Source organism: Prinia subflava, chromosome 5 (genome assembly GCF_021018805.1).
Source record: "Prinia subflava isolate CZ2003 ecotype Zambia chromosome 5, Cam_Psub_1.2, whole genome shotgun sequence".
Taxonomy (NCBI): Eukaryota; Metazoa; Chordata; class Aves; order Passeriformes; family Cisticolidae; genus Prinia; species Prinia subflava.
Window position 1 is genome coordinate 5,580,549 of NC_086251.1, and position 20,292 is coordinate 5,600,840.

The window sequence follows — 20,292 nt, forward strand, 5'->3', positions numbered from 1 at the left end:
CCCTAGTGGATATCAGGGGTTTGCTGTCTGTCCCACAGTGCAGGGTCAGCTCGTGGATGCCAGAAAAATAAATACTTTAAAGATGTATACTTCCCTTTGGAAAATATGTTAGGCACTTAAAAGATGAATAACCACAGTTCTCTTGGTGAAAATGAAGCATCACACATATTTTAGGAAAAGTTGTTATAAGCATTTATTGTATGTCAACTTGTAGAGAGAATGTTTTATTTTTTCAACAAATAAGGGCAAATAAATGCTTGTTTTCCTGTTTGTTTCTGGTAGAGGGGGAAAAATCCTAAAATTCAAGATTCACCAGATTTGTGAATTCTAAAAAGTTTCATATTTGAGGGGAATGCCTTGAGTGCAAACATGCTGTAAAGAGAACACAGCAAGGCACCTGAGTCTGGGGGGACGAGGACTCTTTTCTCAAGGGGGAAATTCACACTGAAAATCTTTGGCAGTATTAGAATTCCTTTGGATAAAACAAACTGCAGTTGTTGCTGGAAATAGATTTGGGCTGGATTCTGCAGCCTCTTCCATGGTCAGGAAGAGGCTGTGTCAACTCGGAAGTCTTGACAGGACTTTTTTTAATATCTGAGCTATTTTGATGGGGTCTGTGGATCTGGGTTTTGCATAAAGTAGAAAATGAAATAATTTATTTTTTATTACTCACAATACACTTCACTTGATACCTAGATTTTCAGTAGTTCCGTTTTGGATTTTTTTTTTTTCTTTTTTCTTTTTTCTTTTTTTTTTCTTTTTTTTTTTTTTTTACATGAGCTCTCTCTCTCTGTCGTTAAGTACCTGGGGAGGTTCACCTCATTATTTCTCTCAAGCAGACAAAACCTAATCACCTTGTAGGAAATGACAAACCAGGTTTGCTCGGTAAGTCCTGTGAACAGACACTTGGAGTCAAAGGGCTCGTAGTCCATCACGATGGCCCTCACGTCCTCTCACTGGCATCAGATCTGCTGATTCCTGTGAAAACACACGTTTTGCACAGCTGAAATATTAAGATATAGTCTCAGTCTCAGCTCTAGGAGAGGTGGGAGGAAAAAATTGATATTTACAGCTCTAAGGACATTCAGGCTTCCCCTCTCCCTAGCAGCAGCTTTGCTCTCTGCAAGGTCTCAGCTGTTGTAACCGGAACTTTGTGCACTGGATCGTTTGATCCAAACATCAGGCATGTCTGGCTGGCTGTTGGGCAGCACGACCGGCGCTTCATTCCCCAATCCAAACCGATTTTTCCACGAAGAGCTGTTCTGCTGCGATGCAGCTGGAGAGACATCAAAGACAGTCTCCCTCAGGTCCAGCCGCAGGGTATCTCTCTTGCCGTTCAGGTAACCTCGCTCCACGTTGCTGTAGGAGTCAGACAGCTCTAAGGCATCGGGACAGGAGCTGGCTGATTCAGCGAGCTTCAGGCCTTGCTCGAAGTCGCTGATCGATGTCTCGCTGGAGATGTTGAGCATATCAAAAGAGCTGCCAAGAGAACAAAGGCATCTGTGAATTTTGTAGATGTCAGCAGCAGGGAGAGGGCTGTGGTCTGAGGTATAATCTGACTGCTGCTGGGCAGTGTCACTGGAGCACTGGGATTTATTGAGCTGCCCTTCTTCTTTCATGCTGGCTGGCTGGATGTGGTCCAGCCCAGACCCATCCCATGCCTTCAGACCGTACTTTCGACAACGACAATCTCGGCAGAGTCTCTCCCTGTGGATTTCTGTCTCTGAGGTGCTGTGCTTGTAAGGAGAGGAAGTTTGCAAGGCGGGACACTGGCACAGGCTGACCTGCTGGTCTCCGAGGGTGTCCTGCAGACTTTGTCTCTCTCTTTCCAGGGAGGGGTGCGTTCCCACTCGAGGGCATCTGCTGTCTTCGACTTGTATGTCTTCAGAGAGCACAGAGGGTCGGTTGGACAGCTTGCTTGTGGAAGTGCTGTTGTCAAAACTGTCACTGAGTTTCCTGGACAAGGGTTGGAGCTCGTATTGCTCGTTTGCAGTGTTGGACTCCTGGACCTTCCGCAACCGGTTTTGCTTCTCACTGCCCCCACAGGCAAAGTTTCCGTTCGGCCCGGAGTCATCGGAGTAGTCTTTCATGGTGTGGGCACAAGGCCAAAGGATCTGCCCGCAGTTCTTCTCTGGGCCAAAGAAGCAGCAGAGTGACTGGAAGAAGAGGCTGGCAAACCCACAGCTGATACAATTGATCATCATGATGAATATCCCCAGCTTCCTGTACGCCAGGACCGTGGCAGGCAACATAATGATCCCTGCAGAGAAGAGAGCAGAAGCTGCCATGGCTGTGGCACAGCTCATCTGCTTCAGGGAAAAGGCCACTCGGCTCAGGCGGTCGGAATGGGGGCACAGGTGGTAGGAGATGCAGTAGTTTACAGTGAAGTCAACAGAGAGACCTACTGCAGCTGAAATGAAGAGAGACTCCACGGCATTGAGCTGCCACTCCAAGAGGACCAAAAGGCCAATAGTTACCAGGACGGTGCCTGCAATGGCAGTAACGGAGAAAACGCTGAGGAGAACGTTCCAGGTCGTGAGCAGCAGCACCACAAAGGAAACGGCTATGGAGAGCCCCATGACCACCATGGTTTCTGTGCTGAGACTGTGCTGGAGGTTGTACAGCTCTAATTTACTGGTAAACCATCCATTCTGAAGCCCCACAGGGGCAGTTTTCATTTCCTCTGTTATCCAGAGGCTGATCTCCTCATAGAATTGTTTGGCTCTGCTGTAGTTGAAGGTATAGTGATAAATAGTTTGAAACTGCAGCACTAAGGCTGCGACATTTCCCTCCCCGTCAAACCTGAGGCCCAGATCATACGTTTCTGCCCCTTCCCTGCCCTCTTCCAGGAGCATCATTTTGATGCAGTGCAGGAAGACTTCGCTTCTGTAAGGGAAGGAGAACTGGTTACAGCAAAGGTTGAAGCTGTGGTCTCGCTGGGAGCACTGGCGACTGTCCATCCACCTGAGGAACTCCTCCATGAAGCACACAGTAGATTTCTGTTCTGTATCAGGGTAGTAGAAAGTTTTGTTCCTCACTTTTTGGCAGAATTCGAGGAGCCAGTTCTGGGCCTCAGGGGTTTGGATGGTGAAGGTGGTGTCTGTCACGAGGGTGCCATTGCTTTTTGGATTGAAATGGTCCCCATTATCCACGGGCAGAATGCCCCAGACTATGGTGACAGGCATATGCTGCCCTTCTCCGTGCTCCAGCCTCTCGAACATGAACTGGTGGCAGTACTCGGAGTCATACCTCTCAAAGGGGTGGCTCAGCCTGAACACTTGGATGGACGATGTCTCTAGAGTCGGGAGTTTGAGTTTGGGGTTGGAACAGGAAATGTAGGCACCTCCTATGGCTAAGGCAGCAAACCAGCAGATCCAGATGTACCGAAACTTGATGACCCCACAAGGCAGAAGCTTTTCAAAGAGCAACTTGGAGGTTTCCGAGAGTGTGTTCTGGAGAGCCCGGAGGACGTAGTGCACGGAGAGAGCGACCCTCTTGTGGCTGCTGTTGTTCCAGTAGGCTTCTGGCTTGTAAAGGCAGGTCGATGCAACGTAGCGCTCGTACAGCGCGGCCGAAGAGGGCAGCCAGGTCATCATGAAGACCAGGTTCACCAGCACCGAGGTGCCCATGTAGACGGCGAAGCAGCGGATGGCCGTGATGTTGCTGATGTAGCTGGCGTAGAAGGCAGCACCAGTGGTGAAGCATGAGGCCAGCATGAGATAGGCAAAATGGTGCATGGTTTGACTCACCCACTGAGCAAGCCCGGCAGAAGGGTTCTGGCTCTTGCTGAGGTTCCACAGGTCGAAGAAGACAAAAGTGTGGTTGGCACAAATGCTGCTGAGAACGATGACTGCCGTCAGGTTTACAAAAGGGAAATAGGTGAATCTGAAGGCCACCTTGTACAAGAAGTAGGAGATCATCAAAGAACTGACAACAGCGAGCAGGACCATCAGGGTAATAAACACTGAACGTAAATAAAAAGAAATGCTTAGAAAAATAGCTAATATTGCCAGCACTGGGTACTTAGTATCCAGTAAAAGGTAGTGTTGGAATAGTTTCTGTTTAAGGCCCAGGTCCATTCCAGTGATAGACGTGTAGTTATCAAACAGATCCCAGGTTTCAAGGTTGTCTAAGTAGATCCCCATCATAGATGCACCTTTTCTCGTAGGCAGGAAAAGCAGGCTGTATTTCAGAGAGGGCACTTGGTACTCCATCGTCTGGGGACTGAGAAAATCCCTGTCGACCAGGAAGTGAAGCAGCTGGTAGATGGCGTTGAAGCGGGTACATTTTTCTGGAACTTGAGCGCACTGAGAGTGTTTCTGTCTGACAGCCTCGGGACCTATGCAGGACGGAGTGAGGACACCTCGGTGGTAGTCTGGAGCGCAGGCACGGAGCAGGGCCAGAGTGTGGGAGATGTCTCCTTGGGTTATCTCCAGACACGAAGACCGGTTGTACAGGACAGCAATGTAGTTCCCCAGGGACCAGCTCGGGCAGCATTCGTTGGCTTCAGTGCGCTGGCAGAGGTCTCTAAAATGCACATGTGAGCGTATCTGAAAATACATGAGGGGACATCAGGTCAGACCCTCTCTTGCAGCTCCAGTGTTCCTTACTCACTGCAGTAATTCTCCTGTCCTGTCCTGTCCTGTCCTGTCCTGTCCTGTCCTGTCCTCTCCTCTCCTCTCCCCTCCTCTCCTCTCCCCTCCTCTCCCCCTTTCCCCTTTTCCCAAGGTGTACCACCCATCTCTCGCCATCCTCCCAGTGACAAATCCCAAACACCAAAGCTATGGAAAATCATTAGCCTTTTGCAAAAATTAAACCTTGTCCATTATTTATATCTTATAACCACAGATTTGAAAATTTGGCTCCTATGGCAAATGCAGCTCCTCCAATTAAACTTCCCACTTGTAAAACTTGCCACCAGTCTCCAAGCTGGTAGCTCTATTTCCATAATTATGTTCTGCTGCCCAAAATCCTCAGCGGCTTCTGATGGACACCTTTGGCTTCTGGACCAGCTCCTGTTCAGTCTCCATTTATTCTTGTTTTATTTGCAACTGGCAGGTGGGATCACCCCTATATTGCCAAGTAGGTGAAATGTTTTGGATTCCTCCAGGTGAAACCTGTTGCGTAGCTTACATTGTTTTTTCTCTGGCATCGTCTCAGCAAAACATCAAAGATTGCAGCAGACAGAAAAGAGACAGCCCATACATGTGTTCTTCCTGCCCTCACTGACCTTGTCTTGTTCCATTTGACACATAGACTGAATTGCTTGCAAGTTCCATAAGCTCCCAGCAGTTGTGGACATAAATACCAGCTGGGAATAGCTCTTTTCTGAAATAAAGAAGAAGAAAAAGAAATCATAAAAGGATTAGGTAATGAAGATGAATCAGCTAGGCCGTTTGGACTAGACTCTCTTCACAGAAAAAAGAAATATCTATCTCTGTCCATAGGACTGCTCTGGAGGGCTCCCTGGGGGAAAGCAGGTCACAAGACAGCAGTGACCATGTGCCTTGGGTGACCTCACCCTTGGCCCTTGAAATTGGTCAGCAGCATCAGGGCATTTTCAAATCGAAGGTCAGCTTGCCTTTAGTGACTGCTGGCATCTGGTTCTGCATCCCTCGAGCAAGGGAGGAGCTCGAGCACAGCCAGAAACCCCCAAAGACCTGCAGGTTTGCTGTGTGACTTGTTTCAGAGGTGGATAGAAGGCAGGGAAGAGAATAAAATATCTGCATGCTCTTCCTCTTCTTTCTACTAACTAGTGCCCCTTTTGAGACAAATTTGGGGAGTGTTGGAAGTTTTCTGTTTTTCACTCTAGATTTTACTGCCATTTACATTTTCCAGGAAGAAAAGGAACAGAGAGGGAAAGGGAGCAGAAAAGGGAGAGGGAGCAGAACAGGGAGAGGGAGCAGAACAGGGAGAGGGAGCAGAAAAGGGAGAGGGAGCAGAACAGGGAGAGGGAGCAGACAGCAAGTGGGGCATATACTGTTTTTTCAGAGTATTCACTTTTGATATGGGTAAATGGTGAAAGTGTTGGTCCATTAATGTGTGCTTTCAAGGTGTATTTCTAAAGGGAAAACAAGAAGTGTGTCAAAGAGTTAAGAAGGAGAAGCAACTCTCCAGAATTTCTGAACCAGCCTTTTCTGACCACTGAGGTATGAAGTGCTGGGAAGGGCACAGGAAGAGCTCTCACAGGTGGAATTGTACCCACCGCTTGCATAGAGCAAATTCAGAGTATTCTCTGTGGCCTGAACTCTAACAGTTCTATCAGCTGAGCTCTGGGTGTGCAGTATTTGCTGCCCCATCAAGATTTCAGTCACCTGGTGGACCACAGAAGAATCCATCTGCTCCGTAGATGGTTTCCACCATTCTCCGTGTCCTCGCTGCCTGTTCTCCCTGAGCAGCCTTCTGTCCTCTGCCAATGCCAAGGTCATCATAGCTAGCAAGAGGGCAGATTATTGTTAATAACTATTATTATTAACAAGAGAGCATCTGGCTGGGAGTTACATCCACTGGCAAGGCTCTGGTGCCACACACAGCAGTAGAGAGCCCAAATCCATTGCAGGCACATAGACTTCAAACCCTCCAATGCCTTGGTTGCTTTTAAGTGTAGGGTATATGGAATTCACATAGATATTTTGGAATATTAAATATGTGACTTTACCACCAAAATGTTCCTCAAACCCCCCAAACCAAGCTCATGTACCTTTTCTTCTTGGCATAGGGAGAAAGGGAAAGGGTCTTCTTGTAGCCTGTATGGCTCTCAATATTCCTCCACACAATGAGCTTCCTGCCAATGTCAGTGTCCCGTGGCTCGAAACCCTGCACCAAGGAAAAGGGCTTTTGTCACAGCTCCACTTCAGCACAGCTGTCCTTAGGCCTCCTCTGACACATGGAAACTGTACGAGATCGTTACTGCATCTTGGAGACATACACGGATTGAACTTTCCCTGGAAATACTGCATTCCAGAGATAAGAGAAAAACCAGGAACCTTTCCCTTTCCTTTTCCTTTTCCCTTTCCCTTTCCCTTTCCCTTTCCCTTTCCCTTTCCCTTTCCCTTTCCCTTTCCCTTTCCCTTTCCCTTTCCCTTTCCCTTTCCCTTTCCCTTTCCCTTTCCCTTTCCCTTTCCCTTCCCCTTTCCCTTTCCCTTCCCCTTCCCCTTCCCCTTCCCCTTCCCCTTCCCCTTCCCCTTCCCCTTCCCCTTCCCCTTCCCATCAAAAATGGCTACAATTATCTCTCCCTGATCTCCTAAGAATTTCTTCTTCTTTTCAAGTGTAGTAGTCCGTTACAGAAATGGCACTAATTTTCCTTTTTGTGGACAAACTTTAGTGTATTCTTATTTTCTCAAGATTTCTCCATGAAGCAGAGGCAGGGATGATTTTAGGGAATGTGGCATCCCACATGGAAAACATTCCATGTGCATATTGCTCAGAACAGGGCACACTCTCCAAATCAAAAGCCTCATGCACAGACTGTAGGAACCAAAGCCAGCTCCTCTATCCAGTCTCTGCCAAGCGTGGCTATTCACTGTGGGCAATCCCAGCCTTCCAGCCTTGGAAGGGAAGCAGAGGCAGCAATCCCAGTTTGTGTTGGCAGTGGAGTGAAGGCACTGGTGGGAGTGCACAGCACTGAGGGATGTGCTGGTGGCTGCCACTGGCATGGGCTTGTTTATCCTGTGTGTCAGGAGCAGCTGTGCAGGACTGGCACACTCTGCTCGTTCTTGGAGCGATGATATCCCTGGTTGGGTGTGGATTTTCCTTATGTTCCCATTGATACCCCAGCTGAAGGGACTTACCATTAGGGGTTCTGAAAAGTCAGGCAGATTCCCAACCAGCAGCCCAGCCGCGGTGCAGATCGCCGCCGCCACAGAGCACAGCACCAGCACGGCCAGCGGCCACTCCGCGATCAGCTGCGAGTAACTGCAGCCAACAGGAGGAGGAAAAATGCAGCTGGTAAGATGCTTCTGCTCTGAGCACAAAACCTGCTGCTGAGCCAATGAGGTGTGAGTCAGGAGGGAAAAAAATCAGGGTCTCTGGTTTGTGCAGTTATTTATTGTGAAGCTTGGAGGCTCTAGTGCAGCTATTAATGAACATATTACACCTCTAACTGGATATTTGTAGGCAGCTCTAATTAACTCGGGTAATTACATTTTGCCTCCCTGCGTTTTCCAGCTTTTTCAATCAGAAATAATAAAAACCAGACTCTCGTGTCCTCGAGCAAAATGAAGCTTTAAACATTTAAGTTCAAAGATTGCATTTAGAAAGAGCCTCTTAATTTCCCCTGCATTGTGCAATGTCAGCTGGTGCTGCAACAGTTTAGGCTACAGATTGCCAAACTGGACCCCGAGAAATCTTTGGATTATTCTGAAGAATCCCTGAAGGCAACTGACCCGAGCAAGCCCACTGTCATTGGTCTAAATCTGTGTATTTAGACACTGCTCTAAATTCATATGTATTCACTAGAATACCTACAATTTTAACAATGTATCACAAAATTTTGATGATATCAAAACCCTTCCAGGGAAGCAGCTTACTCTGGCCAAAGTATTATTTGTCAGTTACTTTTGTTCTTAACGAGCTGGTGTAAAATTTTCTATCAAATTTTCCTTATTGCTCCTCTGATAGGACGACAAGCTGGATTAATCTTACGTATATATATATATATACACACACACACATGCACATATATACATCTACACACACATACGCACACAGAGACACCTATAGAATTATTATATATATAAAGCTCCTGTATAGGTTAGAGCCAGGCACCTGCCCAAGAACAACTACTGAGACAATGTTACTATTCATTAATGCAGGTTAAATTGATCTCACAAGCAAATGGAGATTTTTCCAAGGAGTGGAAAGCCCCAGGAGCGCTGACCTCGCCTCTGGAGCTGGGCCTGCTGGGATGTCACCAGCAGTAACACTCTGCTTCTCCTAGTAGCAGGACAGGAGAGCACTGATCACAGGGTACAAGGACAGGAAGCTTTTGCTGTTTAACATACCTTTTTGGCGTCCTGAAAGCTTTGTCATGTCTGCAGACAGAAAGGAAAAAAGATGTGTTCATTTATTATTTTTCTGGGAAGCCCAGTGCTGGGCTGATCCCTGAGCAGGTTAACCCTTGCAGGGCTGTAAGCACCAGGGTGAGCCAGTGCTGACACAGTTCTGTCACTGTGTGAATTAGTTTAATGAATAATAGAGCTTTTCCTCTCCCATTTTAACCAAACAGGATGGGAAGCCATGCAGTCACTTCTCATTTTGCCCCTCTCAGAAAACCCTGCAGAGAGTACTGGACATTAGCAATGCAGTCCTACAGAGATCTCATCCATTAAAATCTATCTGGTTTAAGTGCTTTTCCTGCACTTTTTAAAGTGTTTCTTGACAAAAGCAAACCTTTTAATCAAATCTCATGAGCTGGGCTAGCAACAACTGTAGATAGGTTTTATTTCCTGTTTAGCTCAGTGAGGATTTTCCCAAGAAGGTGACTCTCATTTGTTTCCTGTGTCCCTCCAAAGACAGTGTCTTTTCAGGCTATAAGAGCAGAAAGCCAGTGGAGCTGCTAAAAATATTTTATCTGGATTTTCTTCACAGAGGAGCATTTGTCACTCCTACGTGAAAGGCTCTGAGGGGGGAAATAAAGAAGCTTTCCCCAGGGAAGTTAGTTAATGAATCCCTGAGGACAAGACTTCCACTGGCATCCTGTCAGAAAAACTGCATCTTGGTGGGTCAGATATCTACAAGACCTGCTGTTCTGCTCTCTTTGCACTGAAATGTCCCCTTGAAACATGCCCCAGTCTGGCCTGGCCTTGGCTTGGTCACAGCTTCAAGAGAACTGCTCCCACCTCCTCCTGCAGCTGTGCCAAGCTCTGCTCAGCCAGTGCTCCCTCCTCCTCTCACCCTCCTACACTCCTGCTTAAACTGGGAGAAGGTCCTGCTGCACTCCAGTATCTGCTGGGCAGACGGCCCCCCCTCCCTGCAGCAGCCAGCTGGAGACCTTGAGGCAGCTCATCCTTCCTAGCCTTGTTATGAGTGGGAGAAATGGAAAAACAGTGGAGGGGAGCTCCCCATGGCACAGTCACTCCGGGTGGTTCATGTAATAAATGATTCTGTGTTTTGCTCGTCACGCTAATGCTCTATAGATTCGGGACAGAGAGGAGCAGAGCAAAAACCTCCCCAGATTATCAAAGCAAGGTCTCTCTCCAGTGGTACACTGCCCATCCTGTGCTAATTCCCTCACAATAGCTCTTCAAGCAGATTTGCTTGGATTAAAAACCTCATTCTGGCATTATTATGTTATCACTTTTCTGACTGCTGGTGCTGCACACTGCCAGGGATTTACAGTCCAGCTGTGCTTCCTACTTAAATAACCTGTTACAGAGGACATGGTTGGGAATTTCCTGATAGCATATGAGTGAAAAAGGATCCAGAAAAAGGATCCAGGAAAAGGATCCAGGAAAAGGATTCAAAAAAAGGACCCAGGCTCCTTTGATGCAGTTCCTCTACACAAACACAAGCAAACTAAATCCCGTGTAAATGGCTGGAAAATGAGACTGTAAAGGGCTTTTGTGCCTAACACTGCAATGCTGTACACAAGCAAGAAAGGAATCCTGTGCCATCTTTTCTCAGGATTCAGTGGCTACGGCTACACCCACTGAAGGGATCATGATCTCTTGTGCCAAGAGTGGACTCTAAAAGCCACACTCAGGAGGAAAGATGGTGCTGGCTGGAAGGAGAAGAGATTGTAGCTCAGGTGGTTGTTACCCTGGCACTGCACACAAATGGATTCTGTCATGGACAACAAAGAATTCATACACTGGTTTGCTGTCCAGCCTGGAAAGCCAAATATTGTCCCCCCTATTGTATCTCTCACTGCTCAGCTGTAGCCAGTGCTTACCCTCTGCTGCCACTCCCTTCCAGCATTAGCAGCAGCTTCTGTGGGGGCAGGAAAAGAATGAACTCTGTTCCCATCACTGAGAACTCTGCCAAGATAAAGGACAGGCAGCTGAGTGGTTTGGAGTGCAAAGGGGGAAAATACAAAGGTAAAGGAAGATAGGCATATTCACAGCTGCGTGACCTAGGAGTGACTGTGTGACCTTGGCTTTAGCCAGCCACTCCCTTGAGAAGGAAATCCCATAGCATGGGAATGGCAGCTCCCTGTACTCCCACACAAAGGTAGAGAGCAAACTGGATCCTTCCGTGTGTTTTGGAGCAGTTGCTGCCCCGAGCTGAAGAGCAAACCCACGTTTCATCCATCCCAGCTCAGACACTGATCCTCCCCAGCGTCACTTCCCCCACCAAGTGTGGAAGATGCCCTTTTGCCCGCCCTCCATGTGCCTCTTACCTGACTGTGACAACGTGATGTTGCACCGGCCGCCGCTGCCCAGGGGACCACTGCTTCCAGGGCGTTTCCGAGGCCTCACGGTGGGAAGCTGGCACAAGATCCCCACTGGAAAGGTGGGAGCACAGCACGGGCCTCTCGCCATGCCCAGGGAGCGAGGGCAGGCCATAGCTGCCTTGGGACTCCTCCTGGCTGCAGGGGTAGTACGGGTGGTGCTGCTGTGAGTCCTGCGAGCTTGATGGCACCTGGCCATTGGACTGGGTGGAGACTGGCCCAAGCGTGTGGCTGGAGGAGGGCAAGTTGTCTTCCCCCGCCCTGGGGGATGCAGGGATGGGGCAGTGATGGACTGGGCAGATTTTTTCCCAGGAAGTGCCACTGTAGCTGAGCTCAGCGTTCCCGATCTCTGGCATGGCAAGGCAAGTCTGGCAAGGTCCTGCATTTTGCTTTTCCCTATGAGAGAAATGAAGGAAAAGGTAAATGGGAGAGGTTGAAAGGCTGTGCTGGGGAACTGTATCCCAAGAACTGGAGATGTTCACAGACCTCCCACATAACATAAATGTCAAACTCACCCACTGTATCCTGTACCAGGAGTCAGCCTAAGGGCTGGGCTGGATTATGCTTTTTATAATGACATCCATGACTCACTCAGAGATCTCAAGTGATGGAGAATCCTGTATTCCATGCTTTGTGTGTGTTGCTCCAAAAGTTTGAAAAATGGGGTAATATCCCACCCAGAAATTCTCCAGAGTATTTCACTGTGGAGAGGGGTCCTAACTCAGGACCCAGAGAGATTACAGAAGCCTGGGCAAACAGAAACCAAAGGAATCTGCATATGAAGGAGCCACTCAATTATCTGCACTCCTTGGGAGGATTAATTAGTGTGATTGCTCTGCAGGAGGACTGGCACTGCTCCATGTTGGGTCAGCAGGAGAGTGACTCATCCCTGGCACTGACACAGCTGAGCAGTGAACCTGAGGGCTGTGACATCTAACAGAGCCTTCAGCCTCCAGCCTGGCACATTCCTTAATGGCTCCATGTCCTGCATGTTCCACTTCAGGAACTTTTTAGACACACATCTCCCAAGGATGACAGCAACAAATTTTATTGGTCTTACCTTGTAGGAAGGGTATCTCTATAGATCCTTTGAAACTTGATTGTCCTCTGGCTGCTGAATTTACTAAGACAAAACATTTGCAGACTCCAGTTCCCAAGTAATGAGGTGTCTGCAGGATACAATTTCTTCTCTCCAAGGAATTTAAAACATTATTTCATCCCTATAGTTCTTGATTTATGGAGCCTGAGATGTTTTGCTAGCTTGGAGAAAGTTTGAGTACTACTTTGAGGGACTGCTTAGTCTGTGTGACACCAAAAACCTCTTCACACACAATAGACTGAGGTCCTTCTGACCCCAAAAATGCTTTAGGAATTGCTGTCCCAAGAGATGCAAACACCAGCAGTTTCTGGTCCTTGTTCAGAGCACGTGCCATGGTCTCTTACCTTAGCTGAATTATGTGTCTTGCTGCAGTGCCTGGCATCCAGGATTAAAAAGGACAAACAGTTCAGGCCAGCCAGAATTGCAAAGTGTCTCAAGTCATCAAAGAATTATGAGTGTTGGAGCAAGACTGCAGTGAGATGAACTTTAGCCTGAGGCACTTGGTGTGATGTGGGAAAAAAAATGAAGGCAAAAAGTTGGGGAGAGGATGTTTTTTATATTTTGTAGAGTCCCTCTCATTTATTTTTCTCACAGGGGAATTTCAGTGATTACACATCTCTGGAATTGCACCCAAGATTAACTGGCATGAGATTATCAAAGACAAAAGAATCTGGTGAATACTATTAGCTCAATATTGCTTGAAAATTGCTGTTTTTTTCCAGAAAGCAGGACATACTGGCCTTGGCAGTCTGTTCTGTGTGCTTTCCAACATTGGCTGAGTTTATCAACACTGATAAACTGTATTTCATGACTCTACAAAATGGTCTTATTTCATTAAAATCGTTACATCAGAGTCATGTTTGTGGTAGCAGTTACAGCAGTATGTGGACACTCATGGGACAGGCATCACACTTAGCTTCTCTTGCACACTATACTAGTCCAGGGACCAGTAACAGAGAAATCCTGACTGATTAGGTGCTGTCCAATGCTACATTTAGTTCCTAAACCTAAAGAAAGCTGCAGCAGTTACAGACACAGCACATTCCTGGGTCCTGACTTCAGAAGCCATAATTGATGTGCAAGTGCAAAGTAGCCAGAAAGAAGTCAGCGTCTGTGCTGAAGCAGGTGCCAGAAAAGCAGCAGACAGGTGTGTGCACACACCTTATCTCACCTCAGTGAGATAAAGCTGAGATAAGGTTGTCCCCAGCAGTTCCAGTGCTCATTTGCCTCTGAGCTGCAAGGCAAGGCAATGGTAAGACTTGAGCTGGTTCAATGCAGCAAGAGGGAGAGCAGCTGGTAAAGCAGGAGCTCCTGAACTGTGACAATGATATCCCAGTCACCCACAGAACTTGTCAAATAACATCAACAATGGGCTTGAAGTCCTTGCTGTCCTGTCCCAGGTGGATTAGTGACAGGATTACCTGGCCTTTCAAGCATGTGATTTGTGCTCTGTGTAAAGGTAGTTCACAGCACACACTTGTCATATATGAGATTACAAATGCAGTGCCGGCAAAGCTGCTCAGGAGATGCAATCTGCAATCTGAACCCTTGTCTGGGGCTCTTACAGCCTCATCAGAGCTGTCCCTGCACAGGGAGGGATTCAGGTGCAGCATGGAGCAGAAGCGCTGCAGACAGACCAGGGAAAGATTAGGGTCTGTGGCAGCCAACACATGGAATTACATCTTTAATTAGTCATTGCACTTCTCTACTAATTATAGAGGCAATCTGATGGCAGGATGCTAAACTACCACGTCCCCTACAGTGCTGGTGAGCTGCAGGGGCAGAGGTTGTTTGGGACAGCTCAGCTGGAGGGCCCCTCAGGCCACCCTCCACACCTGGAGGGTCCCTCAAGCTTGAAGTGTAAATCATCCTGCTCTTCCCATGTGTCCAGGGACTTGTTTGCGGTTTGTAGTTTTGTACTGCAGGGAATTTTCATCAGAGAGCTGAGGTCATGGTAGTGTTATGCTTTGACATAGAGCTTTTCTGACTCTTTTTTTGTTGCCTCTAATTTATGCTTTTTCCTCGACCTTGATCCCGTTGTTTTCCCTAGTTTTTGCACACTTTAAATAGGTGATGCTCTCCTACCGTGCATAATAATTCATAAAGACACTGCTGCACTGACATCTTGTGTTTTGGTGTTCCTACACCTGTACTATATTTCCGATCTTTTTTTTTTTCAAATGAAAAGCAAAATTCTTATCTCTATAAACTACTGTATCTGCACAGTAATCTGGGACCGGAGGCTTTTCATGACTTAATTAGCCTGTCTGTCTCATCTGAGGGTGAGTTATGTGACACTGGACAGAACAAAAGTGCTTATACAAAATATTTTGAACATGGTCAGGAGACCATGCAATGAAAAATTCTTCCTCCACAAACCCCTCGGCTACAAAACCTCCGGGTGGGGAAAGCAGATGCCAAACTCTTGGATATCGCAGATTGCCTCCGGGTTTTCTGCACATACGTTGGTAACATTGAGTCTAATATTTCACACAAAATCACACTCTCCTTGTTTACCATCTTTGCTGTGAAATGCTGTCAAGTTCTGCTCTTCCCCCGCATGTCGTTTCCTACCTCAATCCCTGGCCTGCTCAGTGACTTCAGATTCTGGAATAACTTTGGCAAGTTTGTATCATTCACTCGTGACTTCTCTCCACTATCTCTTTTTCAGACCAAACAATTACAGCTCTGTCAATCACTCTCCGGATATGAGTTCCCTTATGCTCACCCCTCTCCAACTCCATGACTACGTGACCTTGGCTATCTGTAATCTCCAGGGAAACCCGGAGCTTGCAAATAATGATTGGTTTGGATAATCACTGCTGGCAGCTCGGCAGAGTTCGAGTCTCCACTTGCTGCTCTGCCAATTAGCTGTAGTGCTGGTGAGCTTAACCTTTGGTGTGCTGAGGTCTGCCCCAGACACATAGGCTGCTCCTTCTTTGCCTGAAACCATGTCACTATTACCTCTCTGGGCCCTCAGCACCCTGAACTATGCTAAAAAATGTTTCTGAGGATTTCTGATGTCTGTTTGCTGTCAGGCATGAGGAGAAGAGGACAGAGCACCACACTGGACTCTGCTTGCCACACTGCCACTGACAAAGACTTTCATTTTTAACATTTATTCCCACTCTGGGCTGTGTCAGATATTTGATATCTTTGTGATTAAATGAGCAGAAATGGTGTCTTGGCTGCAGAAAAGTCTACAGAGGCAGCTGACAGCCTGAATTTTTTTTTTCCAAGCTCAGCTGGATGCAACCAGAGACATTCTGGGAAAGGAGAAAAGAAGGAGTGTAAAGGAAGGGATGGGCCAGGGTTAGCTGCTCCTGTTACCCATGGCAGTGAGCTGTGTTGCTCTCACTTTGTGCTTCCCCATCTCTTGCCCTGAGATGTCTAGACAGAATAATAATCCAATTTATGGACCTGCCTGAGCCACTCCGAGTGCAGCAGTGCTTCTACCCTAGCTTGTGTGGGGGAGCAAAAGGACTGGAGCTTCTTCCCACAAGGAAACAGGAAAGAGAGGGTCAGGATTTCCAAGGAGACAGCTTTCTGCCTTTCCAGGTCTGCAGGGATGTGGAGCAGTGGTGGGATACAGGGGCTGTGGCAGGAGCCAAAGGTTGTATGCTGTCAGTCCACCCCCCTGGCAGGGATTATCTCCCTCTTCCAGACACCAGCATCCTTCTGCCCCACAGAGAATGGCTGCAGAACTTGGCTTTAGGCTTTACCTGCTCCCTCGGCCCCAGCAGGGTGGTTCACTGGAAACATGCCATGTTGGCATCTTGCTCCCAGCACATTCCCCTCAGGATGGTTTCGTTCTGCAGCACACAGAGCCGAGCTGGGCTGGAGGAAGCTTTGTGGGCAGGGAAATTGTGGCATACGGTGGCCTTCCTTTTCCTAAGCCACTCCAGTTTTTGGCACTCCCTGGTGTTGCTGTCCCCCCCAAGCCACGCAGCAGGAGAGCACATGTGATTCGGAGAGGGTAATGGGCCAAAAATATTCAGCCTGTTGCAGGAATGGCTCCTTTCTGTGTCTGCCTAATTCCACTCTCATCCCCAAACCCATTTCTATAAGCACTGCTTTTTACTTTTTTTAATAGATCATTTCCCCCTTTGCATACTAAAGAGAGGATCAAGAAAGAAGCACTTTGCATATGAAAGATGGGAAACACCTACTGAGTGAATGGAGCTTTCTGATGCCTGACTCAAACTACAACTTCTCCTGTTGCCAGAGGAATCTCAAGGGGGAATAAAAACAAGGAGAAAAATGACAGAAGTCTGTACCTTGCCTACAACCAAAGCCCTTTTTCATGAAGAATCTTTGCTCAATTAGACATTAAGTGGCACAAAGTTTAATGCATTAAAAAAAATGAAGCAAGTTTGATTATCTTTCCCCTTTTTTTCTTCCTCTAGCAAAGTTTTGTTCGCATATCAGCTGTACAAGTGTTCCCAAATGAAAAAGAAATATGAATTCTTTCTGGATTAAATCCATGTGCCATAGGTCACCTTCCATCTAGACTAATAGCTTTTTCCTGGAGAGCTGTAAATGACTTTTTAAGAATGTGCTTTTATATTGGAATTTAAATTTCTCTTTGAACATGCCACCAGCAAAACTGCAGTGGAGCTCTTGAGAAAAAGAGCTTTTTTCCCCTGTATTTTCTAAGGAGATGAGAATGCCCTTTCCCTGGGATTGGGGAAAGGTTCATTGCGTTTCACTGTCACCTCGTTATCTAGCTCCCTGTCTCCCTGACAGGGAGAGACAGGCACTCCTGAGCAGTCCATCTCCTCCTTTGGCTGCGGCAAATCCTTGTGCACTGAACAATTCCTGCTGAGTTCTTTTGTTTTGCTTTTTCAGTCTAGCAGCAGGATCGTGCATACCCTTGAGAAGACCTACAGTCTTTTTGTTAGTGAGACTCCTGAGTATGTTAAGTCATCATGAAAAATTAATGAGACTGCAAAACTCTGCTTCCCACATAGTCTGCCAGGAAAAGTTTAGTTCTATAATCCTTTCCACTAACTCGTGAGACAGCCTTACCTTTACCCCAGGCAGCTGTTGCTGCTGCTGTGGATACAGGTGTGTGTGCTGGGACAGAGCCAAACATGGAGGGCTCAAGGTTCCCACCCAGCCTTCAGTGCTGGAACAGCTCTGTCTGCACTGGGAAAATCATGTTTACTAAGCCTCATTTTGAAGAAAAAAAAAGGAGTGAAATGGAAAGGGAAAGGAAAACACAATTCTCACCTTGGTTTCCCAGGCTGAAAGAGGCCAGGAGGAAAGTGATGTTTTCTGATATCTGTGTTTTTCTGCTGATCAGGTCAGCATTGATCATGAAGAACCTTGGCTGGGGCAGAGGGTGGGGACCACAGAGGTAAGACTGAGTGAGCAGCATGGGTGAAGATCGAAATACACCTGTGTCAGGTGTCATAACTCTCTGTATCTTACCTCTCACAGGCTGAGGTGTTCATTTCAAGACCTGTCTGAACAGCCAAGGACTACTCAGACAAGCAAAGAAAATGGCTCCAGCGACTGCTCAGCCCCCATTGAATGCGTGAGGTCCAAGCCAGTGCTGCACTGTGTGAGAGTCGCTGAAGACTGAGACCCACAGGCACGGCAGCCTCTGGCCGAGGACATCAGAGGTGTCTGATGAGCAGTGAGTGCCCTGTCAGTGCCCCCGGGCAGGTGGGGCTCTCTCAGCGTGAATATCCTGTACCAGACAGAAATGAAACCCTTGGGCTTTCAGAAAGGATTTATGTGCTGCTGACCTCGGTGTATGCTCTGGTCAAGCAGAATCTGAGGAGCTTAGGTCTCTTACCCTATGTGCTTGTGAATATGGGATGGCTCCTTGCCCATGATTATGGGCTTGTTGATGTTTCCAGAAAATGTTCATGACTGTGGCTGCTAACCTGGCTTAAGACACCAGGTAAGGGAGCATATGGCACAGGGGAATGAGGGATGTGAGGGCTTATGCAGGAGATCTTTGCACTGAAACCCATGATTGCCCACAGCTGAGTGCAGTAATGCTCTGTCTGAAACACGCTGAGCTTCCCAACAATAGCTCTCCCGTTGCTGCAGAAGGGAGAGCACACCATGTTGCAGGATCGAAACCTGCCCGGGAGGCCAAACCAGGCAGCCCCCCCGGCAGGTCTGGCTCTGCTTGGTGTTCCTGGTCCCAGGGCGGGAGCAACCAGGGCCCCGGTTGGGCAGCGCACATCGCCAGAGCCCGAATCGCGGGCGGGCAGCTGGACAGGCAGCTAGGGACTCTGTCTGCACCCCCGGTGGGAGGACGGGACACACCTCGGCGGGACCGGGGGACCCTGGTCCCAGGAAAACACGGGGACACCAACCACTTCCACACCCAGAGCCGCGGGTGGCGGCAGGGCGGCAGATCCCACCCGCCGGGGCACCAGCTTCGCGCTCCTGTCCCGATCCCGCAGCTCCTACCTGGGCGAGGCGGGGTCGCGACCGCAGCGGGTCCCCTCGGGCCGCGGCTCCCGGGGCGGTGGGGAGGGCGCGGCCTCCATGGCCGGCGGCGTCGGGCGCTGTCCGTGCCCGCGGTGCTGAACGCTCCGGAGAGGCGGCGGCGGTAGCGCCCCGGCGCGTCCCGGCTCTGCACGGCTCGACTCGGCGCTGCGCGGCTTTGCACGATTCGGCGCCGCTCTACCCGGTCCAGCCCGGCCCGGCCCGGCCCGGCCCGGCTTGGCCCGGCTCGGCTCAGCGCGGCTCGGCTCTGCCCGGCTGGGCTCTGCCCGGCTCGGCGCGGCGCTTGCGCGGCCGCGGAGGCGGAGGCGGGCTCGGCGCGGGGCGGGCACGGGGGCGCAGCCGCCGGCACCAGGAGAGCTGCGGGGGAAACTGTGAGCCCCGGGGCCAGCCTGGCTGTCGGGGATGGACTGAGTGTGTGGGCGCGGAGCAGGATCTCGGGGCACCGGACATCCTTTGGGTAACAAGTCTCTCATCCCCGCAGTTGTGCTCCTGCTTGACCCGGGCTGGGAATGCTCCCAGAAGCGCTCTTGGCCCTGTGTGGCAGGTGCAAGGCAGCGTTTTGAATTGTTGGCTTTTAGAAGCATTAAATAAGTAAATGATTTTTTAAAATAGATGGTAAGTTTGAAACAACTGAGTTGAAAGCATGGAGGACACAGGTAGGTCAGGCATGTCCATCTCCTTGCAGGATCCTTTGGTCCTTGTCTATCCATACCATGACATTGCTCTGAGCTGGGTAGTAGCCACATGTGTCTCCTTGTGCATGGGGATAACTTCCCACAGAGCTGGTGGAAGATGGCTGCTGCTTCTGTAGCTGCTCTCATGCCAATGACCATGCCAATGATTTGTGTAGGAAGGGCTTGGGGCTTTCTCACGGCTGTGTGTATGGCCATGAGAGTAGCAGCCACCTTCTCTCCCTTGTCATCATCCTTTGTGTGGCTGTGACCTTCTCCTTCCTCGTGGCCATGTCTGTGGACCTCACTGTGGCAATGACCTTCTTTCTCGTGAGGGTGGCATCCTTTTTGCTTCACACATACGGAACAGCTGAAGCAAAAAGAGAAAGTATTAGAGCAGAAAGTATCCTATAACTCCCACTAATCCTCCAGCTGCTTAGAGTAAGCTCTTCCTGCCTTAATGACTTAAATGCCCGAGGCAGTTTAAAGAAGAAAAAGCTTTTTCTAATGCCAGGGTGGGTGACTCTCTCCCACCGAAGGCTGACACCTCTCCAAACCCAGCAGGAGGGAGTTTCAAGGACAGGCTGTGGGCAGCGTGGTGCTCTGTGCTGGGCTGGGCCACAGGGGACCAGCCTGCTGTTCTGAGCCTTAGCCACAGAAAT

The 20,292-nt window shown here is 48.8% G+C and overlaps 1 protein-coding gene across 1 annotated transcript; it reads right to left on the reverse strand.

Moving 5' to 3' along the window:
- Window positions 1–227: 227 nt before the first annotated feature.
- On the reverse strand, window positions 228–19,974 carry DISP2 (dispatched RND transporter family member 2). Its single transcript, XM_063397297.1, has 8 exons — window positions 18,921–19,974; window positions 11,339–11,785; window positions 9,003–9,032; window positions 7,791–7,914; window positions 6,701–6,816; window positions 6,315–6,433; window positions 5,231–5,328; window positions 228–4,550 (listed from the first exon to the last, which is right to left on the reverse strand). The coding sequence occupies exons 1-8, from the start codon at window positions 19,847–19,849 to the stop codon at window positions 1,131–1,133; spliced, it is 5,283 nt and encodes a 1,760-aa protein (XP_063253367.1). The 5' UTR covers window positions 19,850–19,974; the 3' UTR covers window positions 228–1,130.
- Window positions 19,975–20,292: the final 318 nt, after the last annotated feature.

Excerpts from the sequence above, each read along its gene's own strand:
- DISP2 (XM_063397297.1), bottom strand. The coding sequence starts at position 19,849 with ATGGCCATACACACAGCCGTGAGAAAGCCCCAAGCCCTTCCTACACAA. Across the intron at positions 6,817-7,790 it reads ACTTTTCAGAACCCCTAATG|GGTTTCGAGCCACGGGACAC; the intron begins GTAAGTCCCTTC and ends TCCTTGGTGCAG. Across the intron at positions 4,551-5,230 it reads GTCAAATGGAACAAGACAAG|ATACGCTCACATGTGCATTT; the intron begins GTCAGTGAGGGC and ends ATGTATTTTCAG.